The sequence below is a fragment of the Ascidia mentula genome, chromosome 5 (genome assembly GCF_947561715.1).
Source record: "Ascidia mentula chromosome 5, kaAscMent1.1, whole genome shotgun sequence".
Classification (NCBI taxonomy): domain Eukaryota; kingdom Metazoa; phylum Chordata; class Ascidiacea; order Phlebobranchia; family Ascidiidae; genus Ascidia; species Ascidia mentula.
Window position 1 is genome coordinate 10,124,413 of NC_138570.1, and position 18,341 is coordinate 10,142,753.

General features: G+C 37.3%; 3 protein-coding genes across 3 annotated transcripts; 2 read left to right on the plus strand and 1 right to left on the minus strand.

The window, feature by feature from the left end:
* Positions 1–1,412: 1,412 nt before the first annotated feature.
* On the minus strand, positions 1,413–15,136 carry LOC145903518 (intraflagellar transport protein 172 homolog). Its single transcript, XM_082991603.1, has 44 exons — positions 14,997–15,136; positions 14,696–14,839; positions 14,480–14,632; positions 14,280–14,425; positions 14,061–14,204; positions 13,830–13,988; positions 13,637–13,760; positions 13,474–13,569; positions 13,352–13,414; positions 12,952–13,126; positions 12,715–12,888; positions 12,572–12,649; positions 12,208–12,308; positions 11,996–12,139; positions 11,704–11,798; positions 11,421–11,528; positions 11,176–11,260; positions 11,038–11,115; positions 10,881–10,973; positions 10,591–10,767; positions 10,462–10,533; positions 10,329–10,402; positions 10,082–10,182; positions 9,846–10,015; positions 9,494–9,681; positions 9,213–9,348; positions 9,063–9,155; positions 8,699–8,761; positions 8,535–8,638; positions 8,314–8,408; positions 8,188–8,251; positions 7,975–8,086; positions 7,664–7,845; positions 6,878–6,991; positions 6,425–6,548; positions 6,169–6,342; positions 5,811–5,897; positions 5,406–5,502; positions 4,819–4,940; positions 4,289–4,408; positions 3,775–3,911; positions 3,278–3,395; positions 2,630–2,783; positions 1,413–1,818 (listed from the first exon to the last, which is right to left on the minus strand). The coding sequence occupies exons 1-44, from the start codon at positions 15,033–15,035 to the stop codon at positions 1,634–1,636; spliced, it is 5,262 nt and encodes a 1,753-aa protein (XP_082847729.1). The 5' UTR covers positions 15,036–15,136; the 3' UTR covers positions 1,413–1,633.
* Positions 15,137–15,598: 462 nt separating this feature from the next.
* LOC145902543 (nudC domain-containing protein 2-like) lies at positions 15,599–16,227 on the plus strand. The gene is made up of 3 exons (XM_082990557.1): positions 15,599–15,782; positions 15,840–16,010; positions 16,073–16,227. Exons 1-3 carry the CDS (start codon positions 15,665–15,667, stop codon positions 16,225–16,227), a joined length of 444 nt encoding a protein of 147 aa, XP_082846683.1. The 5' UTR covers positions 15,599–15,664.
* Positions 16,228–16,256: 29 nt separating this feature from the next.
* On the plus strand, positions 16,257–18,094 carry LOC145902542 (bifunctional peptidase and arginyl-hydroxylase JMJD5-like). Its single transcript, XM_082990556.1, has 7 exons — positions 16,257–16,460; positions 16,527–16,670; positions 16,921–17,070; positions 17,142–17,299; positions 17,359–17,533; positions 17,595–17,756; positions 17,822–18,094. The coding sequence occupies exons 1-7, from the start codon at positions 16,257–16,259 to the stop codon at positions 18,092–18,094; spliced, it is 1,266 nt and encodes a 421-aa protein (XP_082846682.1).
* Positions 18,095–18,341: the final 247 nt, after the last annotated feature.

Consider the following 18,341-nt stretch of genomic DNA (forward strand, 5'->3'; position numbering starts at 1 on the left):
ACCACGAAACAACATTCAATATTTTCGTTCCGAAATCGACCTTTTTCTAACGCCACTTGTTGTGCGTGACACAGGTGGAAACTTCACGTTTGCAAAATTCCAATATAAAATAACCTTGTGTCACGTTAACCACGAAAAAACAACCTTTATATTCGGAGACGGACTTTCCCTCGGTCTGATAAGTGAATACGTATAGTTTTTTCGCGACCTTTCTTGAGTGCATTTGCTTTCCGCAATCTAAAGCGGAATGTTGTCGCATTTTTTTGTGGCACTGAATCGTAATGTCACCACGGTGTGATAAACAAAGACAACACGATGGTTTCATTATGAGCAATGGGAAAGTTATACTTGGTAGTTATTCACACTTCGATGCGAATGTTTGCAGTCCTAACGATGCCGTCATATAGCATGATTATATGAAAGCGGAAAATGTAAATCTATTTCACGCGTACATTGAACAAGCTAGCTGTAGCAGACAAGATATCGTCCATATACAATGGACACTATTCACATTCTACTTACCCACACACAAAGTTTCATACTGCAGTATGTGTCCACATATATATAGTATATTATACATTGTGTAAAATGAGATATTTCAAAAAATTATATTTGCAGAAATAACAATAAATCCAACTCATCCACGTTTCCACATATAATTTAAATTAGCACCGACGTGTGTTTGGGTAAATCAGCATTGACCTAATTCAGTTCCCATCCTTGAGCAAACGAGTACACAAACATACGAGTTAAGATGGAAATTGGCGGTAATTTATCGCCGGACGAAGGTCCACCCATGTAGATGCCGTCCAAACTTAACCACTAATTGAAAGGCGACAGGATACGTGGGAAGTCTGCCGCCGTCGCATCCCACAGTCTTGCCATTGGACAGAAGTTTTATTGTTGGCCGCGTTGTGAAGTTAACTTGGCACCTTTATCATCGCTCTGTGGGATTTATTTAACTCTTAGAGACGCAGGGGTGATGTCAAAGGGTGATATCGCCTAACAAAGGTGCCAAAGTCGGCGCTGGAATTGAGTTAAAAAAATGTTTCCTTTACAAAAGGCTTTTACAAAGGCGAGATAGCACAATTTAACCTGGATATCACAGTCTGTTAAATTTTGCACGAAAAAGGTGCGTTGTTTCACTTTCAGGAGTGGTTGCAACACCGTGATGTATGTTCCTTCGATTTAAGTAAAACCCGCATTTTAGCTAAATTGAAATTTGTGCTTCTACAAATACCAATTCCTACCCATCGTATATGTGGTGTTTGACATTCGATTGACCGACTTTAAATTGAGGGAGAAACATTTTGGGAGAAGTTATCTAATGTAGAATTACTCGGGATGTGACTTGTTTGTAAAAGAAGCCACCGCGTTGCTACCTTCAGAATCTTTGTATTGAACAAATCATATCTAATTGCAAGTATATTCCTTGTTCAACAAAATGCTTCTAAAACTTTTACACACATTACTTTAGGTACACACACAAAACTATTAAACTCAAAAATATATGAATATACATATGAACAAACTGGGTCCATGCAGCGACACAGTGGAAACGGTGGGGGAATATGACGACAAAGTGTCCAACAAGCAAATATTTTTCAAAGGAAACCGCTGAAAAACCAACACATTACGGTCTGTAGGCAGCACCGGCGCCGGCCGCACCCCCAGTGAACTGACTGAGAAAACGTAGAACGTCTTGCAAAGAATAAGATGACGTCATCTTGGCGGCCATCGTCAACTTTTGCCAGTCTTCGCGATTCGCAGCGCGTCCTGGAGTCTTAAATTCGACCTTGTTCCGCAACACCGGGTAACCTGCGCCCAAAATGAACACACGGTCTAAAAATATGTCAGCGTGTGCGCGCACCTACTGTTTGATTATGCTAATTTTTCTATCAACAACGTCAAATAGACTTGGTATAAGAGAAGGTCGGGCAAATATGAACAAATTATTTGAATATCATTTTTACCGTTTACGTCTCGGTTAACCTTAAAAATCTTTAAAGGAAATTATCGAAAAGGATCAAAACAAATTCTTTTCATTTGCAGCATGCCTAAACTTGGGTACTATCAGTTTAATCGAACATGCTAATTAAATAAATTCATCACCGGTTCCTACCCACTGTGATAAACGAGGCAATCGAATTGTTTGTTTCGTAACACCCAAAATCTGTAAGGCACCTGATATGTGTGGATATTTTGTTTTCCAACTACCCGGCGATGTTGACACAAAACAAATAACCCCAGAAGAGGGGCAACTCTAGCGGTCTTACTACACGCCCAATGATGTACGTAAAAATAGGGCAAATGCTACGGTAGCACTGTAGTAGTTATGACAACAGCATGGATTAGTTTGGAGCCGGGCGTGATTGCTTCCCAGGACAGGGAAATATTTAGCATATATGGACGCAGCGCAGACTCGAATTTGAGTCTCGTCACGAAGACGATAGCATCGCGGTTATTACCAGCACTTATCAGGTTTTAATTAAGGGAAACCCGCACTTTTCTGTCTGGCAAGCGGCGCTGCGCAAAACGACGCCCGGCGGCTCACTGATCGGGCGGCAATGGTTTCCTTTGCCCAAGCCCGCTTGCCATCATTTATTCGCTACACTCTCTTTTTTCGCACCTGTGACAACGCAAGGTAACGCGCTAAGACCGGTGTTGTGTGCCAAGAGATTTCCTTCGAAGGTGTCACGCTCATCTACCGGCAGCACCTGCTCCACCTTGTGGTCGACCGACACCGCCAGCACCCAATCCCGCACTTCCTCGCGCCCTGACTCCTGCCAATGCAAGGGAAACCAGTCTTTGATCGCTGTTCGCGTTCTCGAACGCCATGCTCCATTGCAACGCTATGCGATGCAACAGCATAACACGAATGCTTGAGACCGGGCTGGTGTTTAAAGCGAGCGCGCAAAACGTTGGGGCGGAATTTTGACCGAGAAATGTGAAATATTTGGGCGTATTAACTTTTTTAGCGCCCCAACCGCGACTTATAGTGATGGAATATAGAAAAATATTCTCCAGTATTTTAGTTTTATTTTACTAACGACTTTCAACGTAATTTTTACACGACATATGCTTTTACTCAGGCGAAATTATTATCATTACAATCAACATTCTCATTGAAGTCGCCTTAAATGCTGGAATAATTATATTTACAATCACTTTACCAAAACCACATGCGCTTTAGTTAGCTGGTGTTTACAATACGCATGGCAGATCCGGCCAACCCAAGCTATTACAATATTTTTGTGTTTCTGCAACCCATGCTTACGTGTAGAAACTGCTTCTCAGGAAGTGGAACTTCGAACGGAATATCTGTCTCTTGAAAGTCTGTGTTGTCGATCATATCAAGGGAACCTTCATCTATCGCCTCTGACATATCCAAAAATCTGCAAAGAATAAAAAACCCTTAAAAACAATGCACTTCTAATCCAACATTTGTTTGTCTGTATTTGAATTAAACAAAAAAGCTATTTTTGTCGAAATTTAAAATTATTTGCACTTTATCGCAGGTTGCATATATTTCATTTTTGATTAGACTGCCGGATAACAGGTCATACATATAATAAACCTAACGGGAAGCTGGTATAGTGTTTATGTTGAGACTTTGTGACAATGTTCCTCAATGGGCTTTATCTTCATTGTAATTTTTTTTAATAATATACCACATTCCTATTAATCATAACCACAGGTTTCATACGAAAAACGGTTAATCTCCAATACAAGAGCAAAAGAGTCGTAAATGAAACAGTAATCGTTTTGCATCACCTGTTCCATAGGACAAAGGCCATGTTGAGTCGATCCACTTCCCGGCAATGCAGACCAGCCTCGTAGAAAGCTTTATCAGCGGGCACCACCGCAGTGTAACGAAGCATGGAGGTGCTGATTTTCGCCACAAGGTCGCCCTGAGCGACATATTACGTCAGTTCCATGCTCATACAATAACGTCTTGCGTGCACATCATGTATGCACTGCGGTGATCTTATAACCGAGGGTGAATGTTACATCACCCACACGGCGATAATTACTAACCTATGAGTGTTTCGCCCCTTTGTTGCTTTCAGATATTAATATATTAGAGTGCAATTTATTATGTGGGGTAAGGTTTGTGCTGTATTTAACCCTACAAGAAACACATAATGCCATACGAAATGAGCAAAAAGTACAACGAATAAAAAGTCGTGTATAACTGTGTGCAAAAAGTGGCTCAATCAAATACATGCAACACTGAAATGTTGACCACATCTTGCACATAAATCTAAGTGGCTTGAGGTTTACGTACCATGTCGTGTTCGCCCATGCAAGCTGATCTAACCGCGTAGTAATGCGACACAAGGAGGAAAGTGAGGAATTCCTCGTAGTCCGGGGAGTTAGTTTGTTGAGTGTGCTCCATGTTCTCCATCTAGTTAAGAAGGAAAATTGGTGTTAATAGAAACATTTTTAACTATTAAATAGGTGCAGCCTATAGAACGCATGTCTTTTTTCATCATTTTATCTTTGCTTCGTCCGTGTTGCGAAAGCCGAATGACAAGTTAAAGACAATTTAAGGCTAAAAACAATAAACGAATTGCAATTTCGGGATGGTGAGCGCCCATTATCTAAAATAATTCGCGCAACCTATTTTCTGCTTGGCACACAATAACCTTTGGTGTCGAATCAAACAACAAAATGCAGCACAAACTATAAACACTAAATCATGATGCCTTTTCATGTTTTGCAAAATGTTACACAAAGTTACAGGACAATTAAAAGAATATTGCTTTTTGTTGGCACGAGAGAGTCGAACGCGTTAACTGAACAAACGCAGCTTACCAAGTTATACATGACGTCACGTAGACTGGCCCAAGTCTTGTAGTTGTCACATTCGGACGAAGATACCAGATCATTTGCGATGCGCTTGTAAATGTTGAAGTTCTGGACGTTGGCCGGGGCTCCTGCGATGTGACAAACACTTAATTTTGGGCCGGATTATTGCTGAAAAGCAGATGGGTGGAAGATTCACACGCTAACGACTTGTAATCTCAAGATTGCAAGATTTTTGGCAGAAGTACAAAGCTGGTCAAAAACCTGGCAAGGCACTTGACCAATATAGGAGAATGGATCTACTACAAAGATAAAAGCTCGTTTGAAAGTTTGGCAGTAAAGCCACTCACGAAACAAAAATTGTTCACGCTTGAACTGCGAGTGGTTTTGTGAAATAAACCACATTTATTTCCAAATTAATTGCCCAGTCTTAAATTTACTTGAGGATTATTTTTGTATTTTGATTATAGAATTAGGAAAAATTGCGTAGTGTTATTAGTCTGCGACCCAACTATACAGAATATAAGAGTTTTTTGGCAAAATTTTGTGCCGAAATATCTTAGATAGTGGATTTGGGCAAGTTGTTCATAAAATACCATGTTGAACGTAGAGGTCAAGTGCTTCGAGAACGTTGTCATCCTTGAGAAGATGAGCGGCATATTGTGCCACGTACTTATGGAGAACTTGGTGGCCCTACATGAGAGAACAACATGATGTAATCGAACTGTAACAACTTGACATTTTCCATGCCAGCAAACAGTTTTGCAAAGCGTTTTAATGATTGCAGTTCCTCACAAAAAAGAAAAAGTTTTAATAATTTTTTATATTGTTTAGCATACAACTAACGGTATTGTGCATCATTTAAAATTTTTGTTGTAAATATGTTTAGTGAAAGAAACAATACTTTCAGAACAAATCATTCGGCAATAAATCAGTTCTTACTTCATATAATTGGCTACTTTGACAGAAAACAAAGAATGTTATTTTCAACCATGTTTCACCTGTTGTTCAGCTGTCTGAATGCATTTATCCCATTGACCACGTTCAACGTACATATCAAGTGCTGCAACCATGTCCACGGATGCCATCTTGTGGTAAAAATGTATGGGAATGATTAGCAATCAAAATATCAACATGGCAAAACTTGTTTTTCGGACATACGAAATTATATCACACACGGTTCGCAATAATCTTTGAAATCTTTTTAAATTAAGTCATTGATGTACAACATGATACATATTAGCGTGCCAATGATTACAACCAGGCTGTCAATACCAATCAAGCGTAATTAACAATTGCCAATAATAAATTTCTGTGGCAAGATAAACATCCTTGGCCCAATGTTCTAATGAAGCTTACCGCCTTGGTGTCTCCGTGGTGTTTGAGGTGCTGCTTGTACTTCTGATCGACATATTGTTCAAGGTGGGGAGCGTAATCTCGACAAACGCTTTTCGCTTTTTGAAACTCGCCACAATCCATGAATGCATCGGCCGCCTCCTGGATCATGTCTACTTGAACATACAACTCAGCAGCCTAAAATTAAAATGGTTACAACAATTTGGTGAACTTGATAATAAAAAAGGAAAGTAACATTATTTTTCAGCACGATTACTACCTTTTCGTGTTTTTGGATTCTTAAGAACTTCGGGCCGAGCAGTTTGATGACGGCGGTTGCTTTGTCGTTATCGAGGAATTTCAGTGCTAGGTCCGCAGCCTTTGACCAACACTTGTCCAAAACCCTAGAATGAACATTTACGCTAGTTAACATACCACCTTTTTGTTCTGTCAGAAAAATGCCTGTCAGCCATAGGGAAACACATCTTAAATATCAATTTAATTCGGATACATTACATTAGGTGAATATTCACTGTTAGAAAATTATGAAATAAAGCAAATATCCGGGAGGCAATTATGTCGAGTGTATTTCTAGTTTGAAATCTGTGATCGAACAAAAACAACAAACTTCGCTGTGGGAAACCGGTTTCAGCCAGTTTTAATTGGATTGCCGAAGACAACAAAAAGCGAAAGCGGTCGACCAAAGGATCAACGACTTGAGATAATTATTTACCTTGCGTCGGGGTTCATATCGTGTGTCACCTTACAATAGCACGAGATTGCCTGTGTGTATTCACCCCGCGCCTCCCAATCCCGAGCCTGCTTCACTAGTCCGTCGGCGCCACTGCTGCGGATACAAAACAAATAAATTTCGGTTCCACTGCGGTTTCGGGTTCAGCGGCGTGTGTGTGTGTGTGTGTGGGAAGGGGTTGTTTACGTGTTGTTCGTAGTCAGTTATACCGAGCCGCGTGGAGGATATGGTTGTACCAAGCCAACTTCACGATTTGGGAAATTTTGTTGTTGTGTTCATTTGATTGTAAATACATCCGCACGTTTAACCGGAAATTCAATGTTATTTGTAAATATGTGTATTGTTTTTTTGTTGAACACAAAATCATAATTGCTTTTTGCCTTGACAAACTGCCCACAGTCGGGTGAATTTTTTACCTGCACAATTATTTCTTATTAAATAAATAATATAATTTTAACAAAGTAACGGTGCAAGCTGGCAGTACTTTTCTAACATCAGTGTTGCAAATTTGGTCATTCCTCTTGAACAACATTTATCCTTCCTACAGTCACAATGTTATTCAGGTTTTGATCCACAAAATTATTTTAAAACAAATTTACTGGAGAAAACGCACGTTTGATAATTTTAGGTTGTTATTAGGTTTTTATGTCCTGTGGCAAACATTTTTATGAATGGTTGCTCTTTATTGGTTGAAAAAAACCACTTTGATGTAACATTACGTAAATTTGCCACACACGACCTTTCCGCTAAATCCCTTGAAATAGTTACCTAGAACCCGAACCGGCTATAACCGCGTCATATTCTTGTTGCAATATCTTAAACTTGTTGGGTGGCAGATATTCCTTTCCGATTCGCAGTGCTTCCATCCACATGTTTGCTTCTTTATAGTATTTTGCGCAAAGGTCTGCTCGCTGGGCGCGAAGCAGGAATGCTTCGGCTTGCTGGAACTCCTAAGAAAATTCTCACAGCATGAGTAACCTTCGTTATAATCTGACAAATGCATTAAAATTATCACACTGGGTACTATGAAGTTCTTCAGTGCAAAAATGTTCAGTTGAAATAATGATCATTGTTCATACCTTTTGCTCAAATGCGACTCTAGCTTGACCAATGAGTACATCGTTGACAGAATCTGGATCATGGGCGGCAGCAACACGCTGAGCGCTTTCCCAATCCTGGTTGTGGACATACCTAGACAAAGAAGATGTTACAAAATTCAACAACTCTCATTCTTATTGCGCCAGTTGTATCACAAAAACAGAAAAAGGGTAATTTTACATAGTGAGTCTTACATAAGAACTGCTTCCTTTGGTTTTGCAGCTTTGATAAATTCAGCTTCAGCCTCAGAAAATTTACCTGGTAATGAAAAGGAACAATACCGTCAAATTTCTTTTGGAACTAATTAAACTTAATCATACCTTCATCTTCCAAATACATGGCATACTTCAAATGAATATCGGGCATTTTTGTTTTCAGTCCTGTTTTTGCAAGATCAAATGCAAAATCGAAGGCACTGGAACAAAACAATACTGTGGAAATACCATAACACTAGCATTAGGATATTATATTTCATGTAGCTTATTCAAAATACACTGTAAAAAACATCTATTTATTTAAACTATCATACACAGAATTTTACCAGTTGTCAGCAGCATAATCAATAGCAGCATCGAGTAACCCGAACTTGGTGAGAAGTTTTACAGCTGAATCACCACCGAGTGACCTCGCCCATAAGTAAGCAACCTGACAACGTAATGGGTAATATAACTCCCATCTTTTTCCCAACTACATACAATTGCTTACCTGCTTGTGAGCTGTGGTTGTCCCATGTGACTTTGCTACTCTGTATGCATCTTCCCACAAATCCTTAGTAGGCAAAAAAAATTCTTTTAATAAAAATGTTTAATAAATGCTGAATGCTTTGCTGGTTGATAAGTCAACCCCAAACAAGAATTTGCACTTTTTGATAAATCTCGAGATTTACGCATAAAAAAAAGTATATGGTAGCGAAAATCACATTCTTTTGAAATTTATGTTGCAATAAATATTTGGAACAAATGCAAGGGCAGTGGTTTCAAACATCTGTTTTAGATACCAGGGATACAACAGCAAATGATGAGATTGGGAATAACTTAATTTAACTTTGTTTGAAAATTTATCTACTCACCCTCTGCCTGTACATGTTCACAACAGATTTCCAATCTTCCCCCTCAATAAAGTGGTGCTCTGCTTGTTGCAAGATTTCTTCATTTTCAAGTTCCTGAAACACATTTGGTGTTAGTTCTATTCAGCACCTAAACTCACAACAATTGCACACTTTAGCCAAGTGCAAATGGGTGTCTTGCAAAAGATCTGGGTGATAGTCTCTGACAAGTCGTATCATGTCATCATATCGTCTTAGTTTTTTGTGCATGGTAATTGCAAGATCTGGTTCTTCAACTGACAAGTACAACCTAAAAAAAACAAAAAAACGTTGAATTGTAAATTGAAGTGAAAATTTATTTATTTTCTACTGAATATTCAGTATTTTATCTAAATTGGATTAGTAAAAATCCTGTTGCATAACATACAGGAATTTAAACAAATAGCAACCCCTACCTTTCAGCCTCCCTGTATTTTGCTTTAGCCTCTTGTTGCTGTGCAGTATTAATATAGAGTGCTGTGACTTCCTCTGGCTTCATACAGGTCTGTGCAAGTGCATGAGCCTCCTCCCAGCGCTCAGATGCAAGCAAAAGTTCCACAGCCTCGTGTCTTGAACCCGCTTTCATAAAAAGTCTGGCAGCAGTCTGAAAAATAAATATGTGTGCTAACATTTCCTCTGAAACATTGTGCATGTTACAATTTATAGGTTGATTGTTCACAACTTATGCAATATATTTGTAATTATATACATAAATTAACCAGTATGTGCATAATTGCTTACATAGTTTGCAAGCATAAAGTAACTTACCTCATGATCATTAATTTGAGAATAATGCATTCCGATTTTGTGGTAATACTTCCCACCCATTGATGGATCTTGATTTTCCAAAATTAAAATGGCCTTTTTAAACTGGTGGGATCCAATTGCTGCCTCCACTGCTTTCTCCGTTGCACCAGCTTCAATATAGTGGTTGATGGCTAGAAAATAAAAAAAATTGTGGTGTTTGCCTGTCAGAAATCATCAAGTTTAAAATGACTTGATACCTGCATCGAGTTGTTTCTGTGAGTTAAGATGTTCAGCCCATTCATATTCCAGGCGAACAACTTCAGATGGGAATGAAGTTCTTGCCAGGGCAACCGCTCTCCTATGTTGAAAATATAGAAACATTAACTATCTACAAATGCTTTATAACTATGTAAACAGTATGTAACTGCTTTAAAAGTGTGATTTTCTGGGTTTACAAGCAAATATTTTATCCATGCAAGAATGAAATAGACCATAAACACACACCTGTATGCTTTGTCCCTTCTGTAGCAGTCAAGGGCACCTTGAAAGTTTCCAGTTTTTTCAAACAACTCTCCTGCCTAAAGGTAGTTGGTATAATAGAAAAAATATTTTTAGTAAATCTTAACTAGAAATTTACCTGTTCGTTGAGGTCATATTTCAACAAGCCAGAAGCAATTTGTTCCATCAGGTTTCTGTTAGACATCAGATCCTGCAAAATGTAACAATTACACAACTAAAAATTTTGAATGTGATTAAATTAACTTACAGATCGGGAGAGGGCAAGTTTAGCTGCTCTTGCAGGTAACCCAGCCTTCATGTAAAGAGCAATTGCTCCATGCCAGTCACCCTGTTGTTCTTTCGAAGCACCAGCTGCCTCATCCTGGTTTGTGTCAAGAAGCCATTGGTAATATGACTGATGTAGTTGATGAAGATCTGGATGATTCTGAAATCCGAATTTGGACATTAGTCACAGTAATATGTTGCAAACAGACAGATACAGATATAAATGTGAAATAAAACTGTAAGTAGTTTTTGTGAACACAGCATTAAGGTGACCTTTTCCTCTGCAACAGCTATGGCTTCACTCCACATATACATGTCTTGGTAGAAACTTATACATTCATCAACTGCTCCATTGCTCAAATATATCTGAAACCCAGGATTTTATTACACATTTGAATCAACATATCTTTTAGGCTATTAGTTAACTTACATGCTCAGCTTTTTTAAAATCTTTTTCAAATATTGCCAGGCGAGCTTGCACTTTGTAAAATTCTAAACCATCTCCACCCTACAAATGAGAAATTGAAAGTTTATTCTTGAACAGAATGATTTTTAAGGAAGTTCATACAGATTCCCGTTCATATTCATCCATAAGTTGATTTGTTTTCTTTAGGTATCTTGCTTTTGACACATCACCCAAAGCAGCGTAACACCTGTAATGATAAACATATTACTATTTTAGTTGTACCTTATCTGTAAACGGAAATAAAACTATAGTAGTTTCATTTAAATAACACTTCATAGTTTTGGGAGATAATCCACACTTATTACTTTGGAATAATAAAAAAGTGAATAATTTTTTTAAACTTATACCTCTCTGCTATGTACAGTTGCTGAGATTCCAATGCAATTTTGCTGAGAGTTGTCCACATTGCTTCAGTTTCTGGAGACATTTCCAATGTTTCCAAAAATGAAACAGCCCTAAAGAAAAGTTAAATTTGTGATATAATGGTTATTGGAATCAACACAATACATAGTCAAACTAACTGGTTCAAATTAACTTTTTCTCATACAAAGAGTGCAATATTTTTATGGAATCCCATTTGTAAATTAAGTCTTTAGTTATTAGTGATGAAATTTAAAAAGTTGATCCCACCTGTCGAAGTCGCCATCATCAGTGGCAGTTCCAAATTCAATCAGGCCTTCATCAAGAGTGTATGTCACAGTGTTCACTCCTTCCTGTACCAACACCTGCAAAAAAAAACTTAGATTACAGTTATTAGAATATGGCACAAAATGAAAACTTTTCTTTTGCCAGTTGCGAAGCCAGTTAAATTTATATTTACTAATAATGACGAAGATCATTTCAAAACACTGTTAAAAAATGATGCAATACACTGTAGGGACTAAATCTGAAGCTCAACAAACCACAGAATTTAAAATCATACCTCTGTTTTTCCTTCAGTACGTTCAAGGTCAATTATCTCCCCCTTAATTGGAAACATGGTGACACCCTCCGGTGTGTCAATGTTGTACCATACACAAAGGTTTTCCCTGTTTTGAGCAACCAGCACATCACTTTGTGGAACCCACTGCACAATAGTAGAACATGTTAATTCTCTAAAGAGATTAGAAGATTATTAGAAAGATCTACACAAACCTGTACAAATGAGCAATAATTTAAAAGCGTTGTTTTCTGCTCTGTTTTTACATCATATAAATGTAGATGCAATCTTTTGTCCCGGTACAATAGTTTGCCAGCTAAAAACACAGCAAAATTAACATACAGAAACTTACAAGCATGTTGGACCTTTTATAATGACTTTTTACTATAATATAAGTTTTTCATGAAAAAAATCACACACAAGTGAATATCAGTCTGAACCTCCAAAATTAACATGATATTAGATACAATAATGCTTTTCAAAAAATCAACAATCAAAGCACTGGTTTTCAGTACAGAAATAATCTGTTTTGCTGTCGTGAAAGTATTTGCCAACATGTTGTTTAGTTTGGATACATACCTGTCTCGTTAAGTTCCAACCAATCCAGTTTGGAATTATGTTGAATAGTTGCTATTGGATATGATGTCACCAGGTCCACTGATAGAAGTAAATAGAGGTAAGGTAAAATCTAGCATGGTGCAACAAAGACAAATATTACATACTTATTGATATTGTTTTGGGGTCAATGAGGTAGGCCATCTTTTTGTTGTCCGCAAACTGTTTGTGGGCATGTTGACGTTCATTCAACCTGACACTGATAAGATGAGGATTCATCTGTTCTGTTCTCACAGTTCCAAGCACAACATTGGTTCCATATTCAACCAAAGACAGTTCGCCTGCCAATTACACAAAACTATAACAAAAGAATTGTTCTCTACCTTGTAGACAGCATTACATACCAGCATTAAAAATCATGCACACATTTTCATTCTCAAAGAAGTATTTCTCATTTCCACCAGAACCTTGCCATGCAACTTCAGATAGTCTGTTTGATAGCAAATCACCGAGCAGTAAAGTGTCTGAGGTATGGCCCACCAAAAATCGTTCTCCGCCCAAAATTTTCACCTCGTCAATCTGCAACGTTTAGAATCTGGTTTGTACATCTATATCAGTATAAAGCTATTTTGGAATAATTTTTTTGCACATATGCAGCAAAAGAATATGTTTCAAGTGGAAATTTAGCACTAATGCGTTTTGTTTATTTAGAAATACTTGGCACACTCATTCAGTTTAAAGATCATTTCTGAACCAACAATATAACTGTCAAAGGATTTTTATATATTTTTTTATATTACTCACCTCATAACCATATTCAGATTTCAAAACCACTCTGGTTCCAGTGCTCATATTTCTTACAATCACCTACAAATAATGATTGTGGATAAGACAATTTCATGCTAACATAGTGTTTTTTTACAAACCTGTGAGAGACCAACATAAGTCATTTCAAACTTGTTTTTATAAATTGATCTACGCAGGCAACAATCAAACATCTCAACTCCCCCACACAAAGTTCCCTAAAAAGTAAAAAGAGTCAAAATAATGTTTTTGAACGCTGGAAAACTTGGAAATTTTTACTCTTACTGCACATAGTTTAGATCCATCTTTCTTCCAGGTTAGAGCAGTGATGGTATAAAGGTTTTTTATTTCTTTAGGCTTTGCCTCATCCCAGGCCCCCCGCCTCGGACTGTAGTTGAAAAGCCTAAGTCTAATCCATAATAATAACAAAACAGTGAGCATAACTGCAACATATTTGTATAACTTGTCACATATTTACCTGTCATAGCTGCCAACAACCACACTCTGACCACTAGGATTGGCAATAGCGACAGTAAATTCCTTTTCAGTGTCATCACGCGAGTAGTCAAAGTTTTGTATTGCTCTACCATCTCGATTGTAAACAACAACTCTTCTGTCACATCCAGCTACAACAATGCTGCACCAAATTGTAAAGTTGCCTTATTCTATTAGTTCACAAAAATCTGCTGTGCATATTAAACATATATACCTTGACGCAGCCCACGCCAATGCATAAGGGGAGCATGAGTGTGTAAGTATTTTTCCCTGAGACTCCCCACTTCCTTCATCATCAAAGAAATATCGCACAAGAGTTCCATCAGCATGGCCAGAAAGAACTCCCTTACCGCTTTGACTACAAGGAAATATCACTATGTTTTACACAGAAAATATTATTTACACAGTAAATGGTTGTGTGCATTTCTCATACTTTGTTGTAACTGCAACCACATAGGAATCAGTCCCATATATTGTGGAAGACTTGTTAGTTCTTGTGTTTGCCAAGCGGACTTTGCCTTCAGACAATCCAAAGACAATAGCATTTTCCATTGGCCACATTAGACATGTTACAGCACTCTAAAAGATATTCATGTGACACTGGTCCAGTCAAAGTGGTTAAAAAGATCTTACTGTTTGAACAAATTTGTTGCAGATTACTTTCTTATCTCCCCAATCCTCACCAATTTTGTAAACATAAATAATATTGTCTGTCTGTCCAAGAGCTATTTTGGTTGAACATGGTGAAAATGCCAAAGCTTTCACAGAATAACTTTTCTTTCCATACTGAAAACATGAAATTTGAAAACGGGATTATTGATGAGCACAGAAAAAATTTATAAAGTTTACCTTTGAGTCGACTGGCTTGGATGAAAACTTATCCCTTCTTTCCCCACTTTCATCATACAACAAAACAACTCGATCTGAAGTGCACACTGCAAGTTTATTGTTGTTTGGTGACCAACCCATGCAGCAAACTTTTGCAGCTCCGAGCTGTAAATAAATTAGACAATTTACTATTATGTTGATACATATGGATTTAATGACTCAACAAAATATGTGGTATGAAAAGTATTCATTTTTATTTGATATAGAACTGCTTTACGCATACGCTTATGTTATGAATAGTAATAACACCTAATGATGTTACCTGGGGATCCAGCAGGGTCTTCATATGTTTTAATTGCATGTCAACGGGTATTTACTGACGCTAGTATAACTTTGTCTGAATAAACACTACCAAATAAACTTGTGCTTGTCTCAAAGCATACTTCAAAAACTAAAAATATTTTTTACTTTGGCTGTATCGTCGCTATTGCTTAATTGTAGCTGTTGTGATTTAATTTCACATGCTTGTCAGGGAACAACTTGTTGTAGATAATACATGCAAACATGGACATACACCGTATGCCAATACTAGTAAAATATTTACTCAACACTTGCTTTGATGTTTTATTGTCTTTAAGTTTTGTTATTGCAAACGGTGGACGTTTATATTTTAATCAGAGGGGATCTCCCGGACTACGGCGAGCGTGTCTGTTTGCGTTGTTGGTGGTTGGTTTGTGTCTTTCGTCTGGCTTACAATTGCTAATGCTTTGTCAATTTTGCAGTCTGTACAATAACGAAACAGAGCGACAGACAATGATGTTGAATCAGCCTCATTTTGTATTCTAGCATGACAATTTTCGCATTGTTCCAATATTGTACTGTTAAAACTGTCAATAAAGCATGCATGTCATTTATTGTAGCTTCTTAATATAGTACTCCTTATGAAATTTTAAGCTAACATTTTATAGAACAAAAACCCTGGTAAACTTAATGTCTAGCCATTTTGATGAAAGGAGCGGCATTGTAGATTGCTCCACGCCTTGGGGTCGTTGGTATCAAACAGCAGAGGAAGTTTATGTTGAAGTTCTGTCGAATTCTCCAATCAGAGGTAAAGCAAATTAAACCACAGTTTTGATGTAGCTTGATTGACATTGTATCCCATTAGGCCGTGACGTCTGTGTCAAGTTTGTTTCAAATCACATTTCTTGCTCTATAAAGCAAGAGACGATATTCAAAGGTGATCTTCCCTCATCTATTATTGTTGACGAGTCAACATGGAGTGTTGAAGATCAAAAGCTTGTCAGAATACTTTTAGCAAAGTCCCTTAGAAAAGAAGGTTGGTATTACTAGTGTTTCAAGTCATTTTATTCTGCTTGAATTTGTACCACTGATCTACAGATCCTTGCTGGCGATCGCTTTTAAAGGAGGAGTATTTGGCTGATGCTTGGACTTATGAGGAAATGCAAAAAAAGTTAACCCTTGAAAAGTACCAAGTTGAACAGCCAGGCTTTGATTTTAGTTCTGCCGACATAACTGGAAACTATGCTTCGTGATTGTCATATTTACAAACTGATAACCCAATATGAATAAACAGTATTCTTCTGCTCTGGATTGTTTGTTTGATGATTTGCTTCAATTTTTGTCTTCAAAGCAAAGTCTTTATGACTGGATACAAAAATCCTTTGACAGTTATGTTGTTGGTTCAGAAATGATCTTTAAACTGAATGAGTGTGCCAAGTATTATTTGGAATCAAAATGGGAAAGTCTTTTGTACACGTCAAAAGAGGTATACATGATATGTTAGCAACATTTACTTACACTATATATTAACTGTTTCCAACTTGACAAGCAGATTGTCAATTATTCTTGGGAAATGCTTAACACTGGTCATTGGAAGGATGTGTCAGTAGAATGGAGAAATATTTATTCATGTGGAATGCTTTTTAAAGTTGTTGTGATAATCAAAACAAATGATGATTTAACAGCAATTTTACAGGTAAAAAAATAATATGCAAAATGTTTCCTGTATTTTTCAAATAGGTTAATATGTGTCAAATGAAAAAACAGTTTTCTCCTTTACTACTATGCGCTTCATTTTATTGAATGCATTTTCTACCATTTAGTGTTTATTGTCATAGTTGGATATACTGTACTAAGCTCTTGCTTTTCTGGTACTTAAAATTTATCGATTGAAAGACTTTTGCTGACTTGTTAATGCATGTTTAATTAGTGATTTTAAAATATAGAACATATGTGAGATTTCTGACAAAGCATTGCTTATGGGTGGCCCTTTGCTTGATCAAGCATTTCATCGAATAACCTCCATTTGCAAACCAAATGTAACGATAGCAAACAAAAGGACAAATAAAGATCAGGCTGAAGAGGACTGCAAAAGTGTAAGTTTGGGTTAATACATTTTTTACCAGTGTAATAGGTTTGATAAAAAATGTGATTTTGAATTGCACAGAAACACCAAAAGATAGTTATGGACAGTGTGATAAAAAATGCAATACCAGTTGCTAAATGTCCCTCTCTGGAATGCTTTAAGTCTCAACATATGGACACCTCTGTACCAGTCGTTATAGAAAATGCTATTGATCATTGGCCGGCATTATCTAAGTGGAGGTAGAGCTTAGGTGGCAATTTCTTCTGATAAATACACTGAAGTGATTTTGTACTTTTAGCTTAAAGTATATTGAAGATGTTTGTGGCCACAGAACAGTCCCTGTGGAAATTGGGTCAAAATACACAGATGATTCCTGGGGACAAAAACTAATAACTGTGTCAGAGTTCATTGAAACATACATTAAATGTGGAGATAGCAATGGCTATCTTGCTCAGCATCAACTATTCAACCAGGTTTGTCTTGTTTTTTAGTAAAATATATTTTTATCTTTAAAAGTGTATTTGTTGCTTTCAGATTCCAGAATTAAAAGAGGACATAGAAATTCCAGACTACTGTTGTTTGTCAAACCATGAAAATTTTATTCCAGAAACTGATGTTGATATTAATGCATGGTTTGGACCTAAAGGCACTGTGTCACCTTGCCACCATGACCCGAAGCACAATCTGTTAGTGCAGGTTGTTTACTGTGTTACATTCAATAACAGTGTAAAAAGATAATTTCCGTGTTATATTTATTGAAGGTTGTTGGTATAAAATACGTACGTCTCTACTCTCCAAAGCATTCCGACGCACTTTACCCACATGAAAGTTCATCATCTGTTCTCACCAATACCAGTCAAGTTGACGTGGAAGCGCCTGATTTAAAAAAATTTCCATTATTCAAGGAAATGAACGAGAAATTTGCTGAAGAGCACTTGTTGTTTCCTGGACAAATGTTGTATATTCCGCCGAAATACTGGCATTACATTCGTTCACTGGATGTTAGCTTTTCTGTTAGTTTTTGGTGGGAATAAAAACAATTGGTTCTTAAAGAAATGGTTGTGTTTGAAAGAACTTCATAAATACCGTTTATAGATTTACGTCTGCAACTGTTAAGTACGTCAATGAGATTCCTGTTACCGGCAGAAAAAACAAGGAAGCGCGGTGTTGACGACCAGAGATAAATGTGTAGCAAAAAGTAATATAGATTGCTTCCCTTCTGTTTGGAGCTAAAAAGGGGTTGGAACCCGATTAATCGTGGCTCAGGTCTGGGCTCTGATT

Bases quoted from the DNA above. Each gene is read 5' to 3' on its own strand.
- LOC145902543 (XM_082990557.1), top strand. From the start codon at position 15,665: ATGTCTAGCCATTTTGATGAAAGGAGCGGCATTGTAGATTGCTCCACG. The intron at 15,783-15,839 runs GTAAAGCAAATT...GTATCCCATTAG, and splicing joins GTCGAATTCTCCAATCAGAG to GCCGTGACGTCTGTGTCAAG. The intron at 16,011-16,072 runs GTTGGTATTACT...ACTGATCTACAG, and splicing joins AAAGTCCCTTAGAAAAGAAG to ATCCTTGCTGGCGATCGCTT.
- LOC145902542 (XM_082990556.1), top strand. From the start codon at position 16,257: ATGAATAAACAGTATTCTTCTGCTCTGGATTGTTTGTTTGATGATTTG. The intron at 16,461-16,526 runs GTATACATGATA...CTTGACAAGCAG, and splicing joins TTTTGTACACGTCAAAAGAG to ATTGTCAATTATTCTTGGGA. The intron at 17,757-17,821 runs GTTGTTTACTGT...TATTTATTGAAG, and splicing joins AGCACAATCTGTTAGTGCAG to GTTGTTGGTATAAAATACGT.
- LOC145903518 (XM_082991603.1), bottom strand. From the start codon at position 15,035: ATGCAATTAAAACATATGAAGACCCTGCTGGATCCCCAG. The intron at 9,349-9,493 runs GTAGGGGTTGCT...TGTTTTTTTTAG, and splicing joins AAATACAGGGAGGCTGAAAG to GTTGTACTTGTCAGTTGAAG. The intron at 3,912-4,288 runs GTACGTAAACCT...TATGTCGCTCAG, and splicing joins GCATGGGCGAACACGACATG to GGCGACCTTGTGGCGAAAAT.